This window comes from Alexandromys fortis, unplaced genomic scaffold (genome assembly GCF_014885135.2).
Source record: "Alexandromys fortis isolate MF-2015 unplaced genomic scaffold, M_Fortis_MF-2015_v1.1 scaffold_128, whole genome shotgun sequence".
NCBI lineage: Eukaryota > Metazoa > Chordata > Mammalia > Rodentia > Cricetidae > Alexandromys > Alexandromys fortis.
In genome coordinates, this window is record NW_026068012.1 from 2057662 (window position 1) to 2076452 (window position 18791).

Genomic DNA, 18791 nt, shown 5'->3' on the forward strand with positions numbered 1-18791 from the left:
TCCCATGGCCTTGCCTAAGCTGGACATCTACAATTTCATATCTACGCTAAACTTTTCTACTCAATACTGAACATATACCTGTGCCTACAGAGCGAACGCACAGGTTTCCAACCATGGACTCGCCACTTTCCGAAAAAAAAAAAAGGGAAAACTACCCTACAGCTGGTGGTTTTGATCATGCGTTTGGGAGACCCACGCTGGACTTGGCATGTAGTTGCCCTGCTAGACTGGGTAAAGTAGAAGAGGAACAGCAATGCCTTAATGAGTTACTGAGTGCTCAACCAAGTTAGCGCTAAGGCTTGGCTCAGCTCTAGGGGGCGCCATCCCTACCGAGGCAGTAGGAGGGGCCTCCCAGAGCCAAGCGGCTACGCCACGTTTTACTCTTCCACTCGCGACTCTGCCACCCGCTCACTTTGCGCCTCCCTAACCCCACGTAAGAGTCTTTTCATGACGGAAGGACCAGAAATCAAAATTCACACGTAGTTCCAAGCACAGGGCCGGCTTCACAGCAGAAGCCCAACCACTTAACCTGAGTGCCACCAGCGCTACTAGCTCGGACCTGCGAGCAGCCCTGTGCTGGGGACGCAGGGGGACACGGCTCTGCCCTGCCCGCTGGACCTCCAGGACACACGGCCCGAGTCGGGTCCCCAGGAGCAGAGGACAGCAGGCAGGAGACAGCGGGCTCCAGAGGCGCAGCGAAGGCCCCGGGAGGAGCGTGGACCCGCTGCTGCGCTGCCCGAGCTCGGGTCTCCTCCCACGCCGGCCTGTAGCTCGCTCCTCCTCCCCGCTCTCCCCGTCACCCCTGCTGTCCCCTCCCCCGGTCCCCTCCGGCCCTCCCCCAGCTCCAGAAGAGCGCGCGGCCAGGGGACCGGGCTGGTTACTTCCTCCACCGCGGAGCTGAGCACGGAGTGGACACCACCGAGCCCCACCAATCCTCGCCATCGCCCCCGGCCCCGCGATCCCGGATCGGCCCTACGCCCTCGCCTCGCCGGGCCTCGCGCGCCGGGATCACCGCGATCTCCTCTCACAGCCGCCCTCCGGCCGGCCCTGCCCGCTGCGACGCGGTAAGAGCGACCCCGTGCGCGGCGCGACGGTCGGTCCGCGGGAGGGACTCCGCCCGGGGTGGGGTGCGGTGCGGACGGCCCCTGCTCCAGCCGGTCGGTCGGTCGATCGCGCGTCCCAGAGTCGCTCCGGCTGGTTCTCACGCACCCAGTGGCCTCGGCGAGGGACCAGGGCACCGGGCAGGGCGTGGGCTGCCAGCTTTTGTTTTGGGGAAACCAGAGCTCGCCTGGTGCGGTTCCTGCCCAGGGCGCGCGACTGCGTTTCTCAAAGGGGCTTGGGCCACCCGAAGAGGGTGGCCGAGGTAGCCCCAGGTTCGGAGTGACTTGAGTGGGGGAGGCGCTAGGCCTGGGAAGATATGGGGGTGCCCGGCGCCTGAAACACCTGGGAAGCTATGGTTCCTCGGGAGCGTGTCACCTGCTTGGCCAGGTCTGCGCCCCCCCCCCACCCTTCCCTTCCTCTCTCGCCTTCCCCCAACCCCGCCAGGGACCTGCGAAGCCAGCGTCCAAGTGGGGGTGCGCATGGCTGCGTTGCTTTTATTTTTTTTCTCCTTAAAGCATATGAATGAAGATGTAACCCGAAGCATTTGTATGTGTATTATCCTGTTTTATTTATTCATTTATTTATTATTTAATCTCGTAAGACTTGTGCTAACCTGCCCTCAATTTCAGCAGAGCTTAAAATAGTGGTTGACTCGCTACTTAATTAGAAAGTAAAGCGGTGAGCAGTCCTGGTTGGAGACGGGAGTCGCTTAATTCACCAGTTAAGAGATAGACTCGCTCCCTGCGGTGGAAGCTCCGATGCCTTATCTGCCTGCCCACACCGCCGCTGATCGGGAGATACATCTCAGCGTTGAGCTTTTATTAAAATTCTGAGTAATCTCACAGTACAGTAAATGTGAACACCGTGCGCCCTACAGGGAAATAGTCCCTCATATCTGGAATTAGTCATTCATCTCTCTAAACTGATCACTTTCTAAGCGAAAAGAAACCGAACTTCAAAAGGGTTTGCTCTTCCCAGTTTTACCTCACTACAGGCCTGTGCTCTCTTATGTAAGTGGTTACCTGCTCCTATAAGGGCACTGTTGCCGGTGAGACCCTTGCTTTAAAAGTTACCACTCTCGGTCATTACGTTTCGGCCGTGTGCCCCCGATCTTCCTATTCTTTTCTGAGTACCAAAGGGTCTAAACTTGAACACTGATTTATCTAGAGTTTTGACTTGTCCCAGGAGGTAGCACGCACATTCAGTAGGATAAGTGAACTTAAATTTGATTAGCTGTGTGTCTGCCTGAAGCCATTTAGTAGAGCGCTTTAATTCTTCAGGGTTTTTTTTTTTTTTTTAACAAAACTCATTAAAAGCCGGGCAACAAAGGAACCCTGTTCTGCAGCTGGTAATTACAGCTCTTTATGTGGGAGTGGGAACCTCCCTTTTCTCCTCCTGTTTGTACACAAAAGGCGGGGAAGAGCTTCCTCGCCCTCCACAGCCATTCATCTCGGAAGCTAAAAGTCAGAATTAAGCCCGCAAGTGTCTGCATGTTGGTCCTGCAGACCCTGGAGGGACCGTGTGGACGTTTCTGGCGCTCTGATTGGTTTTCTGCTTGAGGCTTGTGTTTAGTCAACGGTTCCAGGGCTGACTCCAACCAGGTGGGCTATAAGAAGTTCTCAGGTGGAGCAGTTCACAGGGCCGGGACAAAAAGACCTGCTTCAATCGTATTTATACGCTCTCTGCTTCGGTGGGATGTGGCATTGAGAGCCACATTCGTGGTCAGGATTTAAGGCTCTGCTCACCTGATGTGCAATCTCCATAGACACCCCAGGAGGAGGGTAGCCCCAGGCCAGTGACTCAGTATCTTGGGCCTCAGTTGCCTCAGAGTAAGGAACCTGGACACAGGAGAATTGAGGAGGTGGGACTTGGGGCTTCATTCACACTGTCGTGTTGGCATTGTAGGGAATATTGAATCCTTTCGTGAGTGTAGCTGAGATAATATACCAAGGGAGAACCTGAGCAAATGTGCCCACTGTGGAGACTGGGCAGCCCTACCCTGACTTCTTCCCCCAGAACTGTTGTTCCTTCCCTGCTCCTTCCTGGGCGTTCCTGAGCTACTTGAACTCAAATCTGCATATCTGAGCTCCCAGCAGCCTTCCCCAGGGCCCCTTTCTGCCCTTGTTGCCTTTTATCAAGGTGTGCGTGTGTGCATGTGTGCATACGTGCATATCGGCACGTGCACATGAGTGTGTTTAGCAGGAACCTGTTAAGACATCTGCACTGACCATAATGTTGACTATAAATAAAGAGGACACAGGAAAGAACAATGCCAGCTAAATAATTCTTCAAGACTGTGCTAGCTGCTGCCTCTAGTGAGCGCTATCAATTGCACACTCGTCTTAGTGAGTGTGTAACAGGTGGGCACACATCCAGGAGAGCAAGTGTGGCCCTGAGGTGGCACCAAGGCTGCTGAAGGCGTCTCTTCTGTGACCCGGAGCCTCGGGGGTGGGGGGCTGCCGGCAGGGGCTGATCCTTGGTGGGTGGAAAGGAGGTTCTGCGGCTCTGTTTACCAGGCGGAGGGGACCGATGAAGAAGGCCTTCCTCGCCTTCTTGGCCGACCCAGAAGAACACATTAGGGTCCCAGAAAAAAAATTTTCAGCCCACTGCAAATCACATTTTTGGTTTTCTCTTCAATGTGCTCAAAACCATCTTAGCAGGTCAAATTGATTTTACTATATTCAGTAAACCTAATGTATTCAGAACATTATATAAGCACAAAGTAAATATTCAAGATACTGAGACTCTTTCCTTTTCCCTCTAGTTCTTAAGATCTCACATGTACCCTTGCTGCGAGCCTGTCTCCCTCCACAGGTGCCTTGTCAAATGCCAGTAGCCACCATGGCCATCTGGTGGTCAGCCCAGCTCTGGGATAAGTCCCTCTAATTAAAGCAAGGCCTAACTTCTTGGGGAAATGCAAAACTGTGCACATAAAACTGTGCACACAAAGCAGAATAGTTCTGAGATCACACACTCAGAAAATCTGCAGTGGCAGGGGCCATGTGACCCAGGACCACGTGCCTCTGCATGGTTCTGAGAAGAATGGTGGGGAGGAGGTGGTCTGGTTTGACGCCCATGGGAGCTTCCAAGGCAGGTGACCACCCTCCCTCCGCGTGCATGGCTCCCACTGGGTGCCCAGATTGAACTGACTGCTTGTGCAGACAGGAGGCAGCGTCTTGTGGCCCTGCCTAGCTTGACCTAAGCTGTCATCTCAGCTGCCCATATCTGTGTAGCTGGGACTCAGGGCACAGCCTCCTTGCTCAGCTAACCCAGGGTGTGGGAGCAGCCCCTAAGTGGGACTCTGTGGAGACCCTCGCGTGTCCTCCTTGAGAGCTACTTCATCTAGAGTCCTCTTAAATAATGATTCCCCATCCAGGCGCCGGACTTCCGTCACCTGAAGCTTGATGCCGCCGCCAGCGTCACCTTTCAAGTGTGCTTCAGTGCTGACCTCTCTGACTCTTGTCTCTTTTGTTTTTATTCAAGATGAATGATTTTGCAATCAAGAACATGGACCAAGTGGCCCCTGTCGCTAACGGTTTTCGAGGGACACTCAAGGTGTGTGCGTCTTAATTAAATTTTCTTGACAATTTTCAAAGTTCCATTAATAAGAGGGGAAAACCTATGTTGAACTGTGTTCCACAAAAAAAAAAAAAAAAAAAAAGAAAAAAAGAAAAGAAAAAAAAACTGGTTCTGGCCCCAGGTTTGAAATATCTGTGTGGCTCTAGGGACATGGTTTACTCTCTCTGAGACTTAGTTTTCTGCACTGTAAAATGGGTATCATGATGCTGTTTGTACCTGTCCCCTAAGATATGAAAGGGTTTCATTTGCGGATGAGGTGGCCGCTACAGGCCATTCATGAGGCTCCCTTCAGATTGGGAAAACCAGGCCCACAATTCTGGAAAACAGCTGGAGAGGCTGTGTCCACCACCTTTTTTATGTGCTCAGGAGTTTTCGTGACTGATTAAAAAGGCTAATTAATTTTTTAATTTGTTGTTTACATTCACATACCGTGATATACATGTCGAAGTCAGGGGACAGTTTGTGGGAGCCAGTGCTCCCCTTCTTTTTTCCATGTAGGCCCTGGGGAATCAAACTCCGGTCGCCAGGCCTGGCACCAAGTTCTGCCCACTTTACCCACTGATCCAGCTCTCCGTTCCCAGAAGGAATTCAGTTTACAGACTGAAATGAAAGAGCTGTGAGGTTTCCATCAGGACGGGCTGCACCCGCCAGGCTCTAGGGAGACAGCTCTCTCTGGTGCGGCAGCAGCAGGCCTGTTTATACAAACCCCAAACAGATTAAAGATGCAAGACCTGGCTCCCCTGAGTCAACACTTTTCATGTCACGCCAATGGGACACTCTCGCAGCATGAGCTGGTAATTTCGTGAGTGTTGTGTGTGTGCACACACGTGTGTGTGCATCCACACGCGTACACACGTGCATGCACATGTAGTGAAGAAGCCAGCAATGAGTGTCTTTCTCTGTTGCCCTCCACTTTATTTTTGGAGACAGCGTCTCTCACTGAACCTGTTCCTCACCTGCTAGGCAAGACTGGCTAGCTATTGGGCTCCAGGAGCCTCCATCTCTGCTCTCCTAGTGCTAGGATGACAAAACCACAGGACAGTCGCTAGTGCTGGTTCTTGCCTTCCCCTTATTTGAGGCAGTGTCTCTTGTCCTCTGCCTTGTACACAGGAGCTTCTGGTCCCGAGCTTCTGGGGACTGTCCTGTCTGCTGCCCCTCTTCCTAGCACACTGGGCTGACAGACAGGGTCCCTTGTCCAGCCTCATGTGGGTTCTGGGGATCCCGACTCATGTACCCCAGCTTGCCCAGCAAATGCTTTTTCTGCTGAGCCTTACCCCAGCTCCCTAAACCTTTTTTAAGTTATGTGTCTAGTGCAGGCTCCAGGGGCAGAGCCTGGCACCCATTACAGTGAAGTCACCAAACCCTGGTGCGCTTTCTTGTTTGATTTGGTCATGTGTCTTCAGCATAAAAGGCACAAGGAAATGTGGCAGAGCAGAGGCCACATACACCCCTCAGAAAAAGCCTTTCTGTCAACGGAAAGAACTTGCTGATGTCCGGATTCGGAGAAGGCATTCGCCAGAGACTATGTTGAAATGCGTAGCCAGGCTTTGCATTGTTCTGGAACTTCCTGGTTTTAAAAAAAGAACTTCCAGAAAGATACTTCCTAGAGGCCCGGGCAATATCTGGGAGGGGGCAGTTTTTTGTTAGACATCTATTTAATATTTCACCAAAGTCAACCCCTCGTAAAGTCTCTGATAAGTCCAGTTGCCTGCCCGCCTAGGTCGTTGGTATCTTGGGGGCTTGGGGCTTGGGGGCTTGGGGATTGAGGGCTGGGGCTGGCAGCCTGCCCTCTTGTGCAACACACCCTTTGCTCTTCTGCATTTCTGAAATGAAGGCGCAGCGCTGAGCTGATTTTATTTGTAAATGTGTTACACATTTATTTGCCCATGATGCAACACACGGGTCATCGTGTTACACACGATGTGGGATTTCCAGATTATGTTGGGAAATGGAACTTTTCTTCACGTTTCCTAAACGAGCCCGGCAGGGGTGGGTCGCCCTGGTTGGGTGCTTATTCGTGCCCCTCCCATGCAGGGCTGCTGTTTTTCATAAACTCTGCGTGTGTGAGATCATGCAACCATCGATGGTTTCCAGGGCTTGTCTTTACGTGTGTATCCGATGCTTCCTGAAAGATGCTTTGGAAAGTCTCTCAGTAGTTAGTTTGAAGTTTCTTTTCTATAGTCTTTTTTTAATTTTATCATGGAAAACATTAAAGGCTTTATTATTTTTCACGGATTACTGTTATCTGAGCCACTGGCGTGCTGAAGGGCTTCCCTCATTTTACTTAAAGTGGTAGATACTTCAAAGTAACTGTCCAAAGATAAGAGCAGCTTCCTCTTGCTTCAGCTCCCCAGGTCCTTCCATCCTTCCATTTTTGTTTGATGTGTATTTGCTTTTTCTTTTCCTATGCGCCTAGTCTGGCGAACTGGGGGCCTCTCGGTGTAGTCCTAAGGTTCTGCTGCTTTATAAGTTGGCTATGCTGCTGAAAGAACCTCCCAGGCCATCTGACCCTGTCCTATTAATTAAAGAATCTAGGGTGAGATAGGATTGTTTGGATTACTTTGAACTTCATAGGAAGCGTGCTGCCAGCACCGAGAGGCCACTGGCCAGCGTTGCTTTAGAACAGTTGATGTCATCGGGACCTGTCGTCAGGTTACTGTGGATCACTAAGAAAGCAAGCACGTCATCAAATGAGTTCATGCTATACATCTCTTTCTTGTCCCTGTGTTTTGCAGCGCCAGCCAGCCTTTGACACCTTTGACGGTTCTCTGTTTGCCATGTTCCCCTCTCTCAGTGAAGAGCAGACACTCCAAGAAGTGCCCACGGGCTTGGATTCTGTCTCCCATGGTAATGTGTTACTCCTAACCTAGCGGAGAGGGTGCACGGCTTCCCTCAGTAGCTGGGTTAATAAAGGCATGATCAGTTAGCAAAGACAGATCATTTTGCAGCCAAAAATGCTGATATGTTGGGTGTAGACGGTCTGATAGAAGTCAACCAGTCATCCCTCACGCGGTGCCCCTGTGAACTAAGGAAATCTGGGAATCCCACGTTAGGTGTTTTCAAACACTTCCTCATCTCCCTGGTGTCTTCTTCATATAGAAGGTAGTGGACATTGAAATGTGGCCCAGCTTCTAATGCTCAGTTCACATTTCTAGTTAACACATACACACCCTTTCCCTTTGAGTTTTGGGACCACAAACTACTCTTGCTCATCTTAATCCTTTGTATTCTGGTAGTAGTTCTCACTGCCATTCTTTATTCTTCTCAAAGGGCTAGCATGTCCAATACGTCTCTGCGATTACTTCATAGAGTTATTGGCTGGACACATTCCAGACTGATGTGTCATATGAAGTGGGTGCTGGAAAACGCGGCCCAGAAAGATCTATCAAAGCGCCCGTGCTTTCGTAAGCACGGTGTCGTCTGGCCGTCACTTGTCGTTCCTGAAATTTCTGAGCGCGTCAGAGAAGACTTTTTTTTCAAAGATGTTAGGGGCGTGCCTGTTTCACAGTGCAGAGTGCTGTCTGAGCCCAGCTTGCCCAGTGTCCTTTGCTGTCTGCTCAGCTTGATGGACACAGCTCCCACATCGAACACTCCCAGCCATGGAAGGCAGCCAGGGACTGTCCCACCTGCCGCATTGCCGTATGCATTGTCATCTGCAAAGGCCACCCTCAAGAGCCATGCGAAAGTTACCAAAAGAGTAAAATCTCATGATTTGAATACTTCTGACAGTTTTATGCCATGTTTCCAGCTGTCCTTGACTATGTACAGGGCACAGGCTGCAAGATCGGACACATCTGAAGCCTTCTGAACAAAAACCATACAATTGAAAGTATTTAAATATGATTTAGGTAGAGGTGGTGTCAGTGTGTCCTTGCTTTATGAAGCTTTGAAAAAAAAACGATACTCAAAAAACGATACTCGATTTTTATTTTAAAAGTTTGACACACACACACACACACACACACTGGGGACTTTGCCAGGCTGGCTCGGAACTCACTACGTAGCTCAGATACTCTCATTATCCTCCTGTGTCCGTCTCCCAAATGCTTGAATTACAGCTGTGTACCACCAAACTCATTTTAACTCTGGATTTTTCTTTTTGTAAGTGGAATTCTAAGAAGCATGATTGGTTTTGGTTTTTAATGTCATTGCTTACTTTTTTTTTTAAAAGAAAAAAATACCATGTCAAGTAATATCTCTGTCATTATTATGACAGTATACTTTTAAAAAAATCTTTTCTTGTTGCTTTTGGAGGTTTTTTTTTTTTTTTTTTTTTTTTTTTTTTTTTTTTTTTTTTTTTTTTTTTGTAATACTGGGTATGGAACTCAGGCCTTCTGCATGCTAGGTGAATGCAAGCATCGAGTTACACCCCAGCCCCACAGCTGTATGCCGTTAAGGAATTCGTTCTAGATTTGTGATCACAGTTCTCAGAAGACCGGGGCTTATCCTAAGCTTCTGTTGACATTGCCACCCTGGTCTTGACGTCCCTGTGTTCTCTGTCTAGACTCAGCCACCTGCGAACTGCCTTTACTCACGCCCTGCAGCAAGGCGGTGATGAGCCAAGCCTTAAAAGCCACCTTCAGTGGCTTCCACAAGGAGCAGCGGCGTCTTGGCATTCCCAAAAGTAAGTGCTGGACTTGGAGGCTGGGGAGTCCCCGGAAGACAGGGGTGGAATGGTTTAGCTGAGTCTGCCTTTAGGATGCCCTTGGTAGGAAGAATGTAGGAAGAGTGTTCCTGCCCTGGCCTGTGGCCTGCTGCACCCCTAACCCTGCACTCATCAAACGCCGAGTGTCACTGGTGTCTTAGAACATGCCTGGGTCACCGCATGGTGACGTCTCATCATTTCGTGGGTTTGGAGCTTCCTCCCTGCCTCCCGGCTGTTCACCCGTGTTGTCCTTTCTCACCCTCCCTGCGCAGACCCCTGGCTCTGGAGCGAGCAGCAGGTGTGTCAGTGGCTACTCTGGGCCACCAACGAGTTCAGCCTGGTGAACGTGAACCTGCAACGGTTTGGCATGAACGGTCAGATGCTGTGTAACCTCGGCAAGGAGCGTTTTCTGGAGCTGGCACCCGACTTCGTGGGTGACATCCTCTGGGAACATCTGGAGCAGATGATCAAAGGTAAGGCTGGACTTGGGGAGGCGGGGACCCAGATGGAGGAAGGCGTGCCCTTCCACCTCAGGCTGCCCAGTGGTCAGAGTCCATTGCTTCAGAACACCCCCAAGCGAGTCAAACGGGGAGGTGCTGATGGGTCTTCATTCCACGGAGGGAAGTGTGTGCGATGTCCGTGCCAGGTGTAGCCACGAGGCGATAGCCTGAGTCACCAAATTGCCAGTTGCTGCCAGGCTGCGCTGGTTGTGCCAGCTCAGAGCACCTTGGATATGTAGGCCAGCCAGAGTGCCAGGTGGGTGAGCTCACTGGAAGGGCCAAGAGAGACAGCGTTGCTTGAATGTGAGGTGGCGTACACAGGTCGGTGTGGATTTTGTAGGAAACTTGCTGCAGTCCACTGAGGATTTTGGAGCTCAGACCGTAACTGATCAACTCACATACACACTGAAATGTTGAGGGAAAGCCCTGAACTCAGGAATCTCATTGAGACTAGAGGCACTCTTGTCTCAGAACTCAAAGATCACCCAACCTGCTTAAAAGATACCTGGGTTTAAATGAGAGACAGTTCCCGTAAGACGACCTTTGTTTAAAAAGCCAAAAGAGTCAGAAAATGGTTAGTGTCCTAGGTAAACACATCTGCTTTCAACGTATAAACTCAGAATCTCATTTGGGTTCCTATTGCCAGGCTGGTTTAGTTATTGCTTCCTAGAGCCAAGGGAACTGACTTTAAAGAAGCCCTGATTCTTTGGGAACATAGACTGGTCTCACCCTGTGTGTTTCTGGGCAGCCTGTTCAGCATGTACATTTGTGTAGCGCGGCTTCACGGGATGGGGTTTGTGATGGCGTGTTCCTCATAAGGGTCCTTCCACAGAACGCCGACTGCTTGCCCTGTGGACCTCACAAAGACACCTCAGACTAACCTACAGAGGATGTTCAGCCTCTCAGGGGCAGGCACTGAGTCTATTTCCTTCATCCACTGTTTCCCAGCCCAACAACAGATGGTTTTTTATAAACATAGGCGTGAAATGGATACACAAATTGGACCGTCCTAGACAGTGACGTCATTGATTTTGGAAAACTTATCCTAGATTATTAGAAAAATATATTGTAATTAAAAAAAAAGACACATAAGGGTGTTGAAATCAAATCAGCAAGGTCATTCCAATATCCACAAAACAGAAGCATGGAAGTACTGCAGTTCTTGCGGAGTCTTTAAACTGGGTTTCATGTCTTCTGCGTCTGTTTTTCAGAGAACCAAGAAAAGACAGAAGACCAATATGAAGAAAACTCACACCTCAATGCGGTCCCTCATTGGATCAGCAGCAATACATTAGGTCAGTCAGGTGACCTTTTCCTAAAAGCTCTGGTTTTCACCTTTCAAGCCCCTCAGGTAGCCCAGCCCTCTTCCTGTGGTGGCTACACATGGATATCGTTCGACTAAGCAGCTGCAACATGGTAGATCCACGTGAAATGCGTAAAGACAATCTAAGACTCTGACTCATCTAGACTACCTCAGAGGTCGTAAAATGAAACCAAGAGTATAAACTATTCCTTGATGAGTTAGGATAGTGTTTATATATTGAGGTGACCACTGATATGCTGACCAGTTCAAGTGGAAAATTAACTTCACCTGCTTCTTGCGTTTTTAATGTGGCCACAGGAAAACTTAGCCTTGCTTAAGAGGCTCATATAATCTCTAGGAGTTAACACTGCTCAAGGCCACTTTAACCATAAAGAGGAAAAAGAAGTCAGGAGATGCTACAGTTGCTGTGCTCTGAATGGAGACACCTGTCTCGAAACAGGGTCTCCTGCTGGTGGCTCACAGGGTCAGGTGTGGGGCTAGCTGTCGTGATGTTGGCTTTAACAACTCTGCCATCCATCCCGTCCTTGTGTTCAGGCTTTGGCATGGAACAGGCTCCGTATGGAATGCAGACACAGAACTACCCCAAAGACAGCCTCCTGGACAGCATGTGCCCGCCGTCGGCGACACCTGCCGCTCTCGGCTCTGAGCAGGAGTTCCAGATGTTGCCCAAGTCTCGGCTCAATACCGTCAGTGTCAATTACTGCTCCATTGGCCAGGACTTCCCTGCTGGCAACTTGAATTTGCTCGCCAACAGCTCTGGTAAAAGAACACTCTAGCATAAGGTTGTTGTTGGTTTGTCCTGGAAGCTGTCAGTATGAGAGACTCTTGGTTAAGGGCATTCTGTCTTCTGCCGCCAGAGAAGGTTAAAAGACAGGGTCATCTTCCATGTGACTTTCCAATAAAGCACAACCTGTCTGAGCCGGGTTCTGTAGGTATCCAGTGAGCAATACTGAATAGCTTAATAGCCTTAAGCTAATTTCCTCACAGTGGAGTTACTCTGTTGGGACACAGGAATGTGTCAGATTCCTGTTTAAGGGTATAGCAGACACAGTCCACACATCTCAGGGTGTCCATCTGGTTGAGATAAGATAGCTGGGTACACCTGTGTTACAGCCATCCACGTGGAGATAGAAGCTTCACGCGGATGGGCCCCTGCTAGCTGATTTCTTCAGGGTTTGTCTTTTACCAGCCATTATGACCTAGCTTTTTTCATGGCTATATAGTGTTCTACATTTTATCCGTGCTTCTGTTGGAAGAAGGTATCCTAAGAAGTTGGCAACTTTGTTGATGAGTGCTTGGAAGGGTCTGGGTGATGCGGTACCTGGTGTGTATATCGTGCTGGGGCTCGCTGACAGTATTGCAGGGATTGGTACCCAGATGCACCTGAATTGGTGATCCAGGGGCCCAGGCCTCTCACGTCTCAGAGGAGGTCTCAGCATGTGTTTGGTTGCTGTCACCAGGGAAAGCCAAGGACCACGACTCCGCAGAGAACGGTGCGGACAGCTTCGAGAGCTCCGACTCGCTGCTGCGCTCCTGGAACAGCCAGTCGTCCCTGCTGGATGTGCAGCGGGTACCGTCCTTCGAGAGCTTTGAGGAGGACTGTAGCCAGCCACTGTGCCTCAGCAAACCAACCATGTCCTTCAAAGATTACATCCAAGAGAGGAGTGACCCCGTCGAGCAAGGCAAACCAGTTATTCCTGCGGCGGTGCTGGCTGGCTTCACCGGTGAGTGTGCGCTCGGGGTCCCAGACAGCTCCTGTGTGACTGCGGTACCCGTCGTGCTGCCGAGACGATCTTCCGCACTCAGAGGCTCCCGGGATCCAAATCCCGCAGGAGTTTTCACGTTCGGGTCTCGGGGTGGGAGGAGATACCAAGTCACACCCTCTCCCTGGAACAGGAGGCGGAGGGGTAGGAGAGGGGACAGAAGGACAGACTGGTCCTGGCTCTGACTCACACTCCGGATCTCTAGGAATGTAAACTGGCCTGGGGTAGGGCGGGAGCTGGCTCAGGGCTTACCGGCACTATTTACCTCGCCCCTGGCCTCCAAAACCATCGCAGAGAAGGGGAGGAGAGCTCTTCTAGACAGAGAAAGAGTCTTAAAGCTGTTTTTAGAACCAGACAGTTTCAAAACTGGGGCAAAAATACCAAGAATGTTCATTTTTTACCACTTCAGAGGCCTTTAAATAGACCCTCTTTTCATATCTTTTCATATGCTGGCCATAAGAAGCCACTGTGGATTTATAAGGTGAAAGTGAGAATGTGTGGATTTTTTTCATTGTCAAATGACTATGTAGATGTATAAAGACTCACAAAGGGGTTTGCCCCTGAGGCCTTAGGATACCTGGGAACCCGAGGACAGCTAAGGGAACCGCACAGCATTAGGAGTGTCTGCCTGGGTGGTAATAGTAGAGGACTGTGTGTCGTCTAGCCCAGCCTGTGGCCAGTGGTGTTACCGTGGGTAGTATGGAAACCCAATGGGAAAGTCAGTTCAGAGGTGGCCCCGAGTGGCCGTTGAGTGAGTCGGCTCAGTCTGGTTCCATCCGAAGTCTTTCCGAGCTTCCCCAAAGCCTTTTCCTGTTTGCAGGCAAGGTGACCTCAGCTTCCCTAGACTGTGATGGGGACCCAGGAAAGGTCGCTGTCCTGAGTACATCCTTAAGAAAGACAGCGCTGCAGCCAGCGTCCCTCTCAAGGGGGTGCTTCTAAGTTCCCGCGGAGTGGAGATAGGTGGTTGCCAGTACAGGTCACCCCATGGGTGTGTTTGCGTACCCCACGAAAGTTTGCTGTGGTCCTGAGAGCCATGCCTGTCATGAAATGATCCTTGAGTGTCCACCCCAGCCCTGCTGGGTGTTTATAGAAATGAACATCTAAGGTTCTTTACTAGGAAGCATTAAACAGCAGGAGAATTGGTGCTGATGGTGATTGCTAGCCCTGAATCCTCCTCCTGGGGGAACAAGCACAGCAGCCTAGGAAGAGCCATGCCCCAGCCATCCTGCTGGAGGAAGAGGAGGCCACTGTGGCTTCTGCGCATTGAAGTATTTCCCTGAGGCCCCAGCCGCTCATCACAGCAATGCCCGGTGGGGTCCATGTTCTCAAGACAGCCTGGTCACTGGGAGGGTCAGTAACCTGCCTCTCTTTGTCCCCAGGAAGTGGACCAATCCAGCTGTGGCAGTTTCTCCTGGAGCTGCTCTCTGACAAGTCCTGTCAATCATTCATCAGTTGGACAGGAGACGGATGGGAGTTCAAGCTTGCTGACCCTGATGAGGTATGGCCACTTGCACACTCAACCCCAGTCCATCACCTTGGGCTCTAAGGGAAGTCAGTCAACAGAGCCAGTGAGAACCCTCCCCTGACCACAAGTTCCCTGGCTCTGGGGATAGCTGAACTGAGGCCACGGTCCTTGTTGATGCACGGGCCTGGTGTCCTTTGGGCAGTGCCCTCCCTCTGTGGACACTGTCTGTTGGAGGCTGGTTACCTTCAGTAAGTTCTGGAGGGAGTTCCCCTTTGTCCCAAGTTGGACAGGGCACATAGCAGCCAGGCAGCCTTCAGGGCTGGCCCTGGGGCCCTCTGCGGGAGACAGCTTTGGTAGGCATGATGCCAGCGATATAAGTAGTGTGATCTGTCGCCCTCTCCACGTCTAGGGAAATAAGCATGTCTCACAGGCCAGGATAGGCGCATCAGCCGTCACATGACTTCAGATGTGTCTCAGTTGGCAGAGTGGCTGCCTAGCTTGCTCACAGCCGCGGCTTCCATCCCCGGCCCCACATAAATCAGGTGTGATGGCTCATGCCTATCTGCCGTCAGAGCGTGGAAGTGGAGGCTGGAGGATGAGTGGCGTTTTAAAGGGGGGTGGGTGTTGGAATAAGAGTTATGGAGGGTGGCTGATAGCACCTGTCCCTGTGTGAGGGACCCCTGGTTCCAAATGGCTGGCCCAGGAGGCTTAGCTGAGCTGGAGCTGGGGGCACAGACAGCATCATCACTGACCCCTGTCCGGTGAAGCGTCAGTGCACATTTAAAGTGACCGGACAAGTCCCTGTGACTTAGGGTCTCTAGGGTGAGCATCCATGGCCAGGGCAGCCAGTCACGGCTCAAGAGTGGACCCCGGTGACTCTGACCTTTCTGTCTTCCCAAAGGTGGCTCGCCGGTGGGGAAAGAGGAAAAACAAACCAAAGATGAACTACGAGAAGCTGAGCCGGGGCCTGCGCTACTACTATGACAAAAACATCATCCACAAGACGTCAGGCAAACGCTACGTGTACCGCTTCGTGTGTGACCTGCAGAACTTGCTGGGATTCACCCCCGAGGAACTGCATGCCATCCTGGGTGTCCAGCCTGATACAGAAGACTGAAGTCCCTGGGACGACCCTGAGCTGGCCCCGGGGCCCGGGGACTGAGTGGGAAGTCCGTCCTGACCCACTGCTCCAAAGACCCATGGGAGGACAGGATGGGACCCCTCTGGGAGTCGCCAAGCAACAGTGGCCTTCTTTCATCCCTTGCCTCTTCCACAAGGCCAACTCCCCAGTGGTGGAGGGGGCATGGCCTCTCTGTCCTTAGCGAGACCTGGAAGGGAAGACGCTCTGGGGAGCCACCAGAGCACCCAGGCTGTGTGTTTATCACAATCCTCACGGCTGTTTGAGGTGTTCCAGGGAGCCAGCATGTGGTGGACGCAGAGACATTGAAAAACATTGTTTTTCCTTTGGCCTTTTGCCACCAGGAGTAGCAAATGCAAGAGCCACCTCCTCTTGAGAGTGGGCTAGGCGGGTGGTGGAGCGCAGCGATTGCTCCAGTTCAGAAGTCATTTTGTACATATTATTGTATCTTATATAATGTCGAATCCGCCAACAGTTCTATTTAACAGAAATTGTATATTGTATTTAAAGTAATTATCACTGTTTGAAAGAATGTGATACCTGCTAGGTTATCTTTCTTTTATTTTTTTTTTCACTAGCACATAGATAGGAATGTCCTTTTACAGAGATTTAGTCTCTCGGAAGCCGACTGAGAGAATTGTGATATACTGTTTTCATTTGATTTTCCAACAGGAATGGGGTCCAAGGAATGACCCCTGATTTTTATTTTTGTTGTTTTTTGTTGTTGTCGTTGTTGTTGTTGTTTTGGTTCTGACTTGCTCATTATCTGGCCAGAACTTTGTATATTGGGATTTTTTTTATAAGAAATCTAATGTTATTATTTGAGGGTGCCTCAGGCCTCTCCACTTCCTCCTGGGCTGTAAAGTAAGAGCTGAAAAGCAGTATTTTTCTTGACAAATGGCACATGTTTTCCACTTCTCTGCATGCCTTAAGACGGTTTATACACAAATGTATTTTATTTTTTGGCGTAAAGGTGTTTTCCAGGCATCTTCCCCCTCCCCCCCAGCCAGCCGTTTCCTTCCTTCGCCCCAGGGTATTCTGTGTGGCTCCAATAAGAAGCCTATTTTTGGAAATATATGACTCCTTTTCAGAGATCAGAAGGGATTTATGTAGCAGCTATTTTTACTGCAAAAGTAACTCACTGGAAAAAAAATGTAATTTGTACGAAAGCTTTATTTTTATCTTAGCTTGTGTAAAGGGAACTGTGCCGGGCAGTGCTGAGGGCACCGGGAGGGGATCTTCCATGGCCTTGACCTTAAATGAAGCATGGCGCTCCCTCTCTCGCTGGCCTGCCGTGTGTCTTACCATCTGGGTTGCATGTTCTTCTTCCTGCTCTGTGTCCTCAGAGAGTTTGCTCCTCTTGTTTCCTTGGCCATGGATACCCAGCAGCACAGACAGGGCATGCAAGATGGGAAAAGGTGTGGAGCGGTTTGTGTGATGTTCTTATCTGGTGAGGAGCTCACCATGACACCGCACACCTTCCTCCAGGCTTCGCTACTTGCCAGCAGAGTGGCCTCAGGGCCAGCAGGTGATACTGATAGAGAGACCTCGCAATGGACACAAGACCATCTGGGTACCTGCTGTGCCAGTCCTGGGAGTCCTAGCCTGCAAGCCCAGAAATAAGCAAAGGATGCCTTTCAAAGGGGCCTGTGTGTCCCTGGGACATGTGTCTATAATATGAACAGACGTGGGACTGGGGACATGCTTTTATAAAAGCCTAGCCATCACTCAGTTGAGCCACATGAAATTGCCAAGTTTAGCCTGAGTTTTGTCAGCCAAGATGGCGGCTTTACATGGTTGAACCTAACAGTTATGGAAGTCCTTGGAAGACTTTGGCGTGGTCTTAAGTATAAAGGTTTTGTAATCTGGCCTTTTCTTCCTCAAATAATAAAATATTTGGTTTAGCCAATGCCTCCTTGTAATGTTGGCTCCTTGGAATATTTTTCCTTCTCAGTCCCGACACAGAGGAGATGCATGAGAATTTGAACCCATTCTGTACCCTCATCTGTATGGCCTACAAGTCCAGTGTACAGCTCATTACCTGGAAACAAGATAGGACCCATTGAGCTCCTCCCCAAGGAATTAGAATACAAATGTTTCATGTGAAAACTTACTTAGGAAAGGATTGGGATAGAAAGATTGGCCTTGGCTTCATCAGAAGTTTAGAGAGGGAAGAGGACGCTTGTGTAAAATGTTAGAATATGAGGTTGAGGCATCGTTGTTGTTTGAGATCCACAGCTCCATTCCCCTCACTGGGATTCTGGTAAGACAACAAGATGGCTCACGGTCACAGAATACATGCCCCAGAATATTTCCACACTCCAGAATCCACAAGTATATACAAAGAAGCAGACCACGCCCGGGTCTCACAATTTAAGTTTGCTATGATTGCACATCTCTTCAATGCTTGGGCCCTTATGTCTTGTTAGTCAAGCCTAACAGATTCATAACCAAATTAAGGAGGAGCACTCAATGACTGTGTCAGATATTGTGGATGCTTTCTATGATAATGCAACAAACACGTGTGTGGTAACAAGAGGAGAGGTGAGCTGTGATTGGGTGTAGCCATACAATACGCTTCCAGTTACATCAGTCTATTCTGGATCCCTGCCCATACGTAATTTTGTAGCCTGCATTGTTTATTTGAAAAAACCCTTCAGATGATAACACAGTTTAGTGGACACTGTCAAAGGGTTACTGGACTTAATGCCGCTGCCCGACTTTACAGAAAAGCTCCAGGAAGCTTATCGGGCTCACAGTGACATATACAGAGTCTTAAACATTGGGAGTTGAACCTTTTATCATCAACAACCATCCTTTCCTAAATCGTTTGCTTTGAAGTGTCGAGCTTGTCTTATTTAATTTTGAGAAACAACCAGCCAAATATCCATGATAAGATATAGTTTACCAATTATTATTTCATGTAAAGATCTTATTTGGATGAGTGGTTAGTTTAGCTGGCAACTCTAACATGGCTGCATTCCCTTGGGGGCAGTTGCCATATTTATTCAGAATGCAGCAGGCTTCTATTACAGATCATATGGAAACTTACTACTGTAGATGTTTCCTAAAACAGATACATACATGAGGGAAACTTAAATGTAGTCACTATATAACGGGTGAGATAATGCCCCATCTGGACATCTTATACTACCAAGTAAAATCTCCAGTGTCAGGAATAGGTTACATCTTGGTGTGTCACTGAACAAAGGGATTTCTTAGACAGCCCCCCCTCCAAAGAAAACCCACAGGCTATTGCAAAACCTATTGGTTGTT

At 49.8% G+C, this 18791-nt stretch overlaps 1 protein-coding gene across 1 annotated transcript; it reads left to right on the plus strand.

Annotated features, from left to right (window-relative positions):
- Window positions 1-881: 881 nt before the first annotated feature.
- Window positions 882-17419, plus strand: Ets2 (ETS proto-oncogene 2, transcription factor). The gene is made up of 11 exons (XM_050162069.1): window positions 882-1064; window positions 4585-4656; window positions 7416-7527; window positions 9185-9304; window positions 9598-9798; window positions 11037-11120; window positions 11684-11908; window positions 12610-12873; window positions 14292-14410; window positions 15279-15495; window positions 15541-17419. The coding sequence occupies exons 2-10, from the start codon at window positions 4585-4587 to the stop codon at window positions 15492-15494; spliced, it is 1413 nt and encodes a 470-aa protein (XP_050018026.1). The 5' UTR covers window positions 882-1064; the 3' UTR covers window position 15495; window positions 15541-17419.
- Window positions 17420-18791: the final 1372 nt, after the last annotated feature.

Bases quoted from the DNA above. Each gene is read 5' to 3' on its own strand.
- Ets2 (XM_050162069.1), top strand. From the start codon at position 4,585: ATGAATGATTTTGCAATCAAGAACATGGACCAAGTGGCCCCTGTCGCT. The intron at 4,657-7,415 runs GTGTGTGCGTCT...TGTGTTTTGCAG, and splicing joins GTTTTCGAGGGACACTCAAG to CGCCAGCCAGCCTTTGACAC. The intron at 14,411-15,278 runs GTATGGCCACTT...GTCTTCCCAAAG, and splicing joins AGCTTGCTGACCCTGATGAG to GTGGCTCGCCGGTGGGGAAA.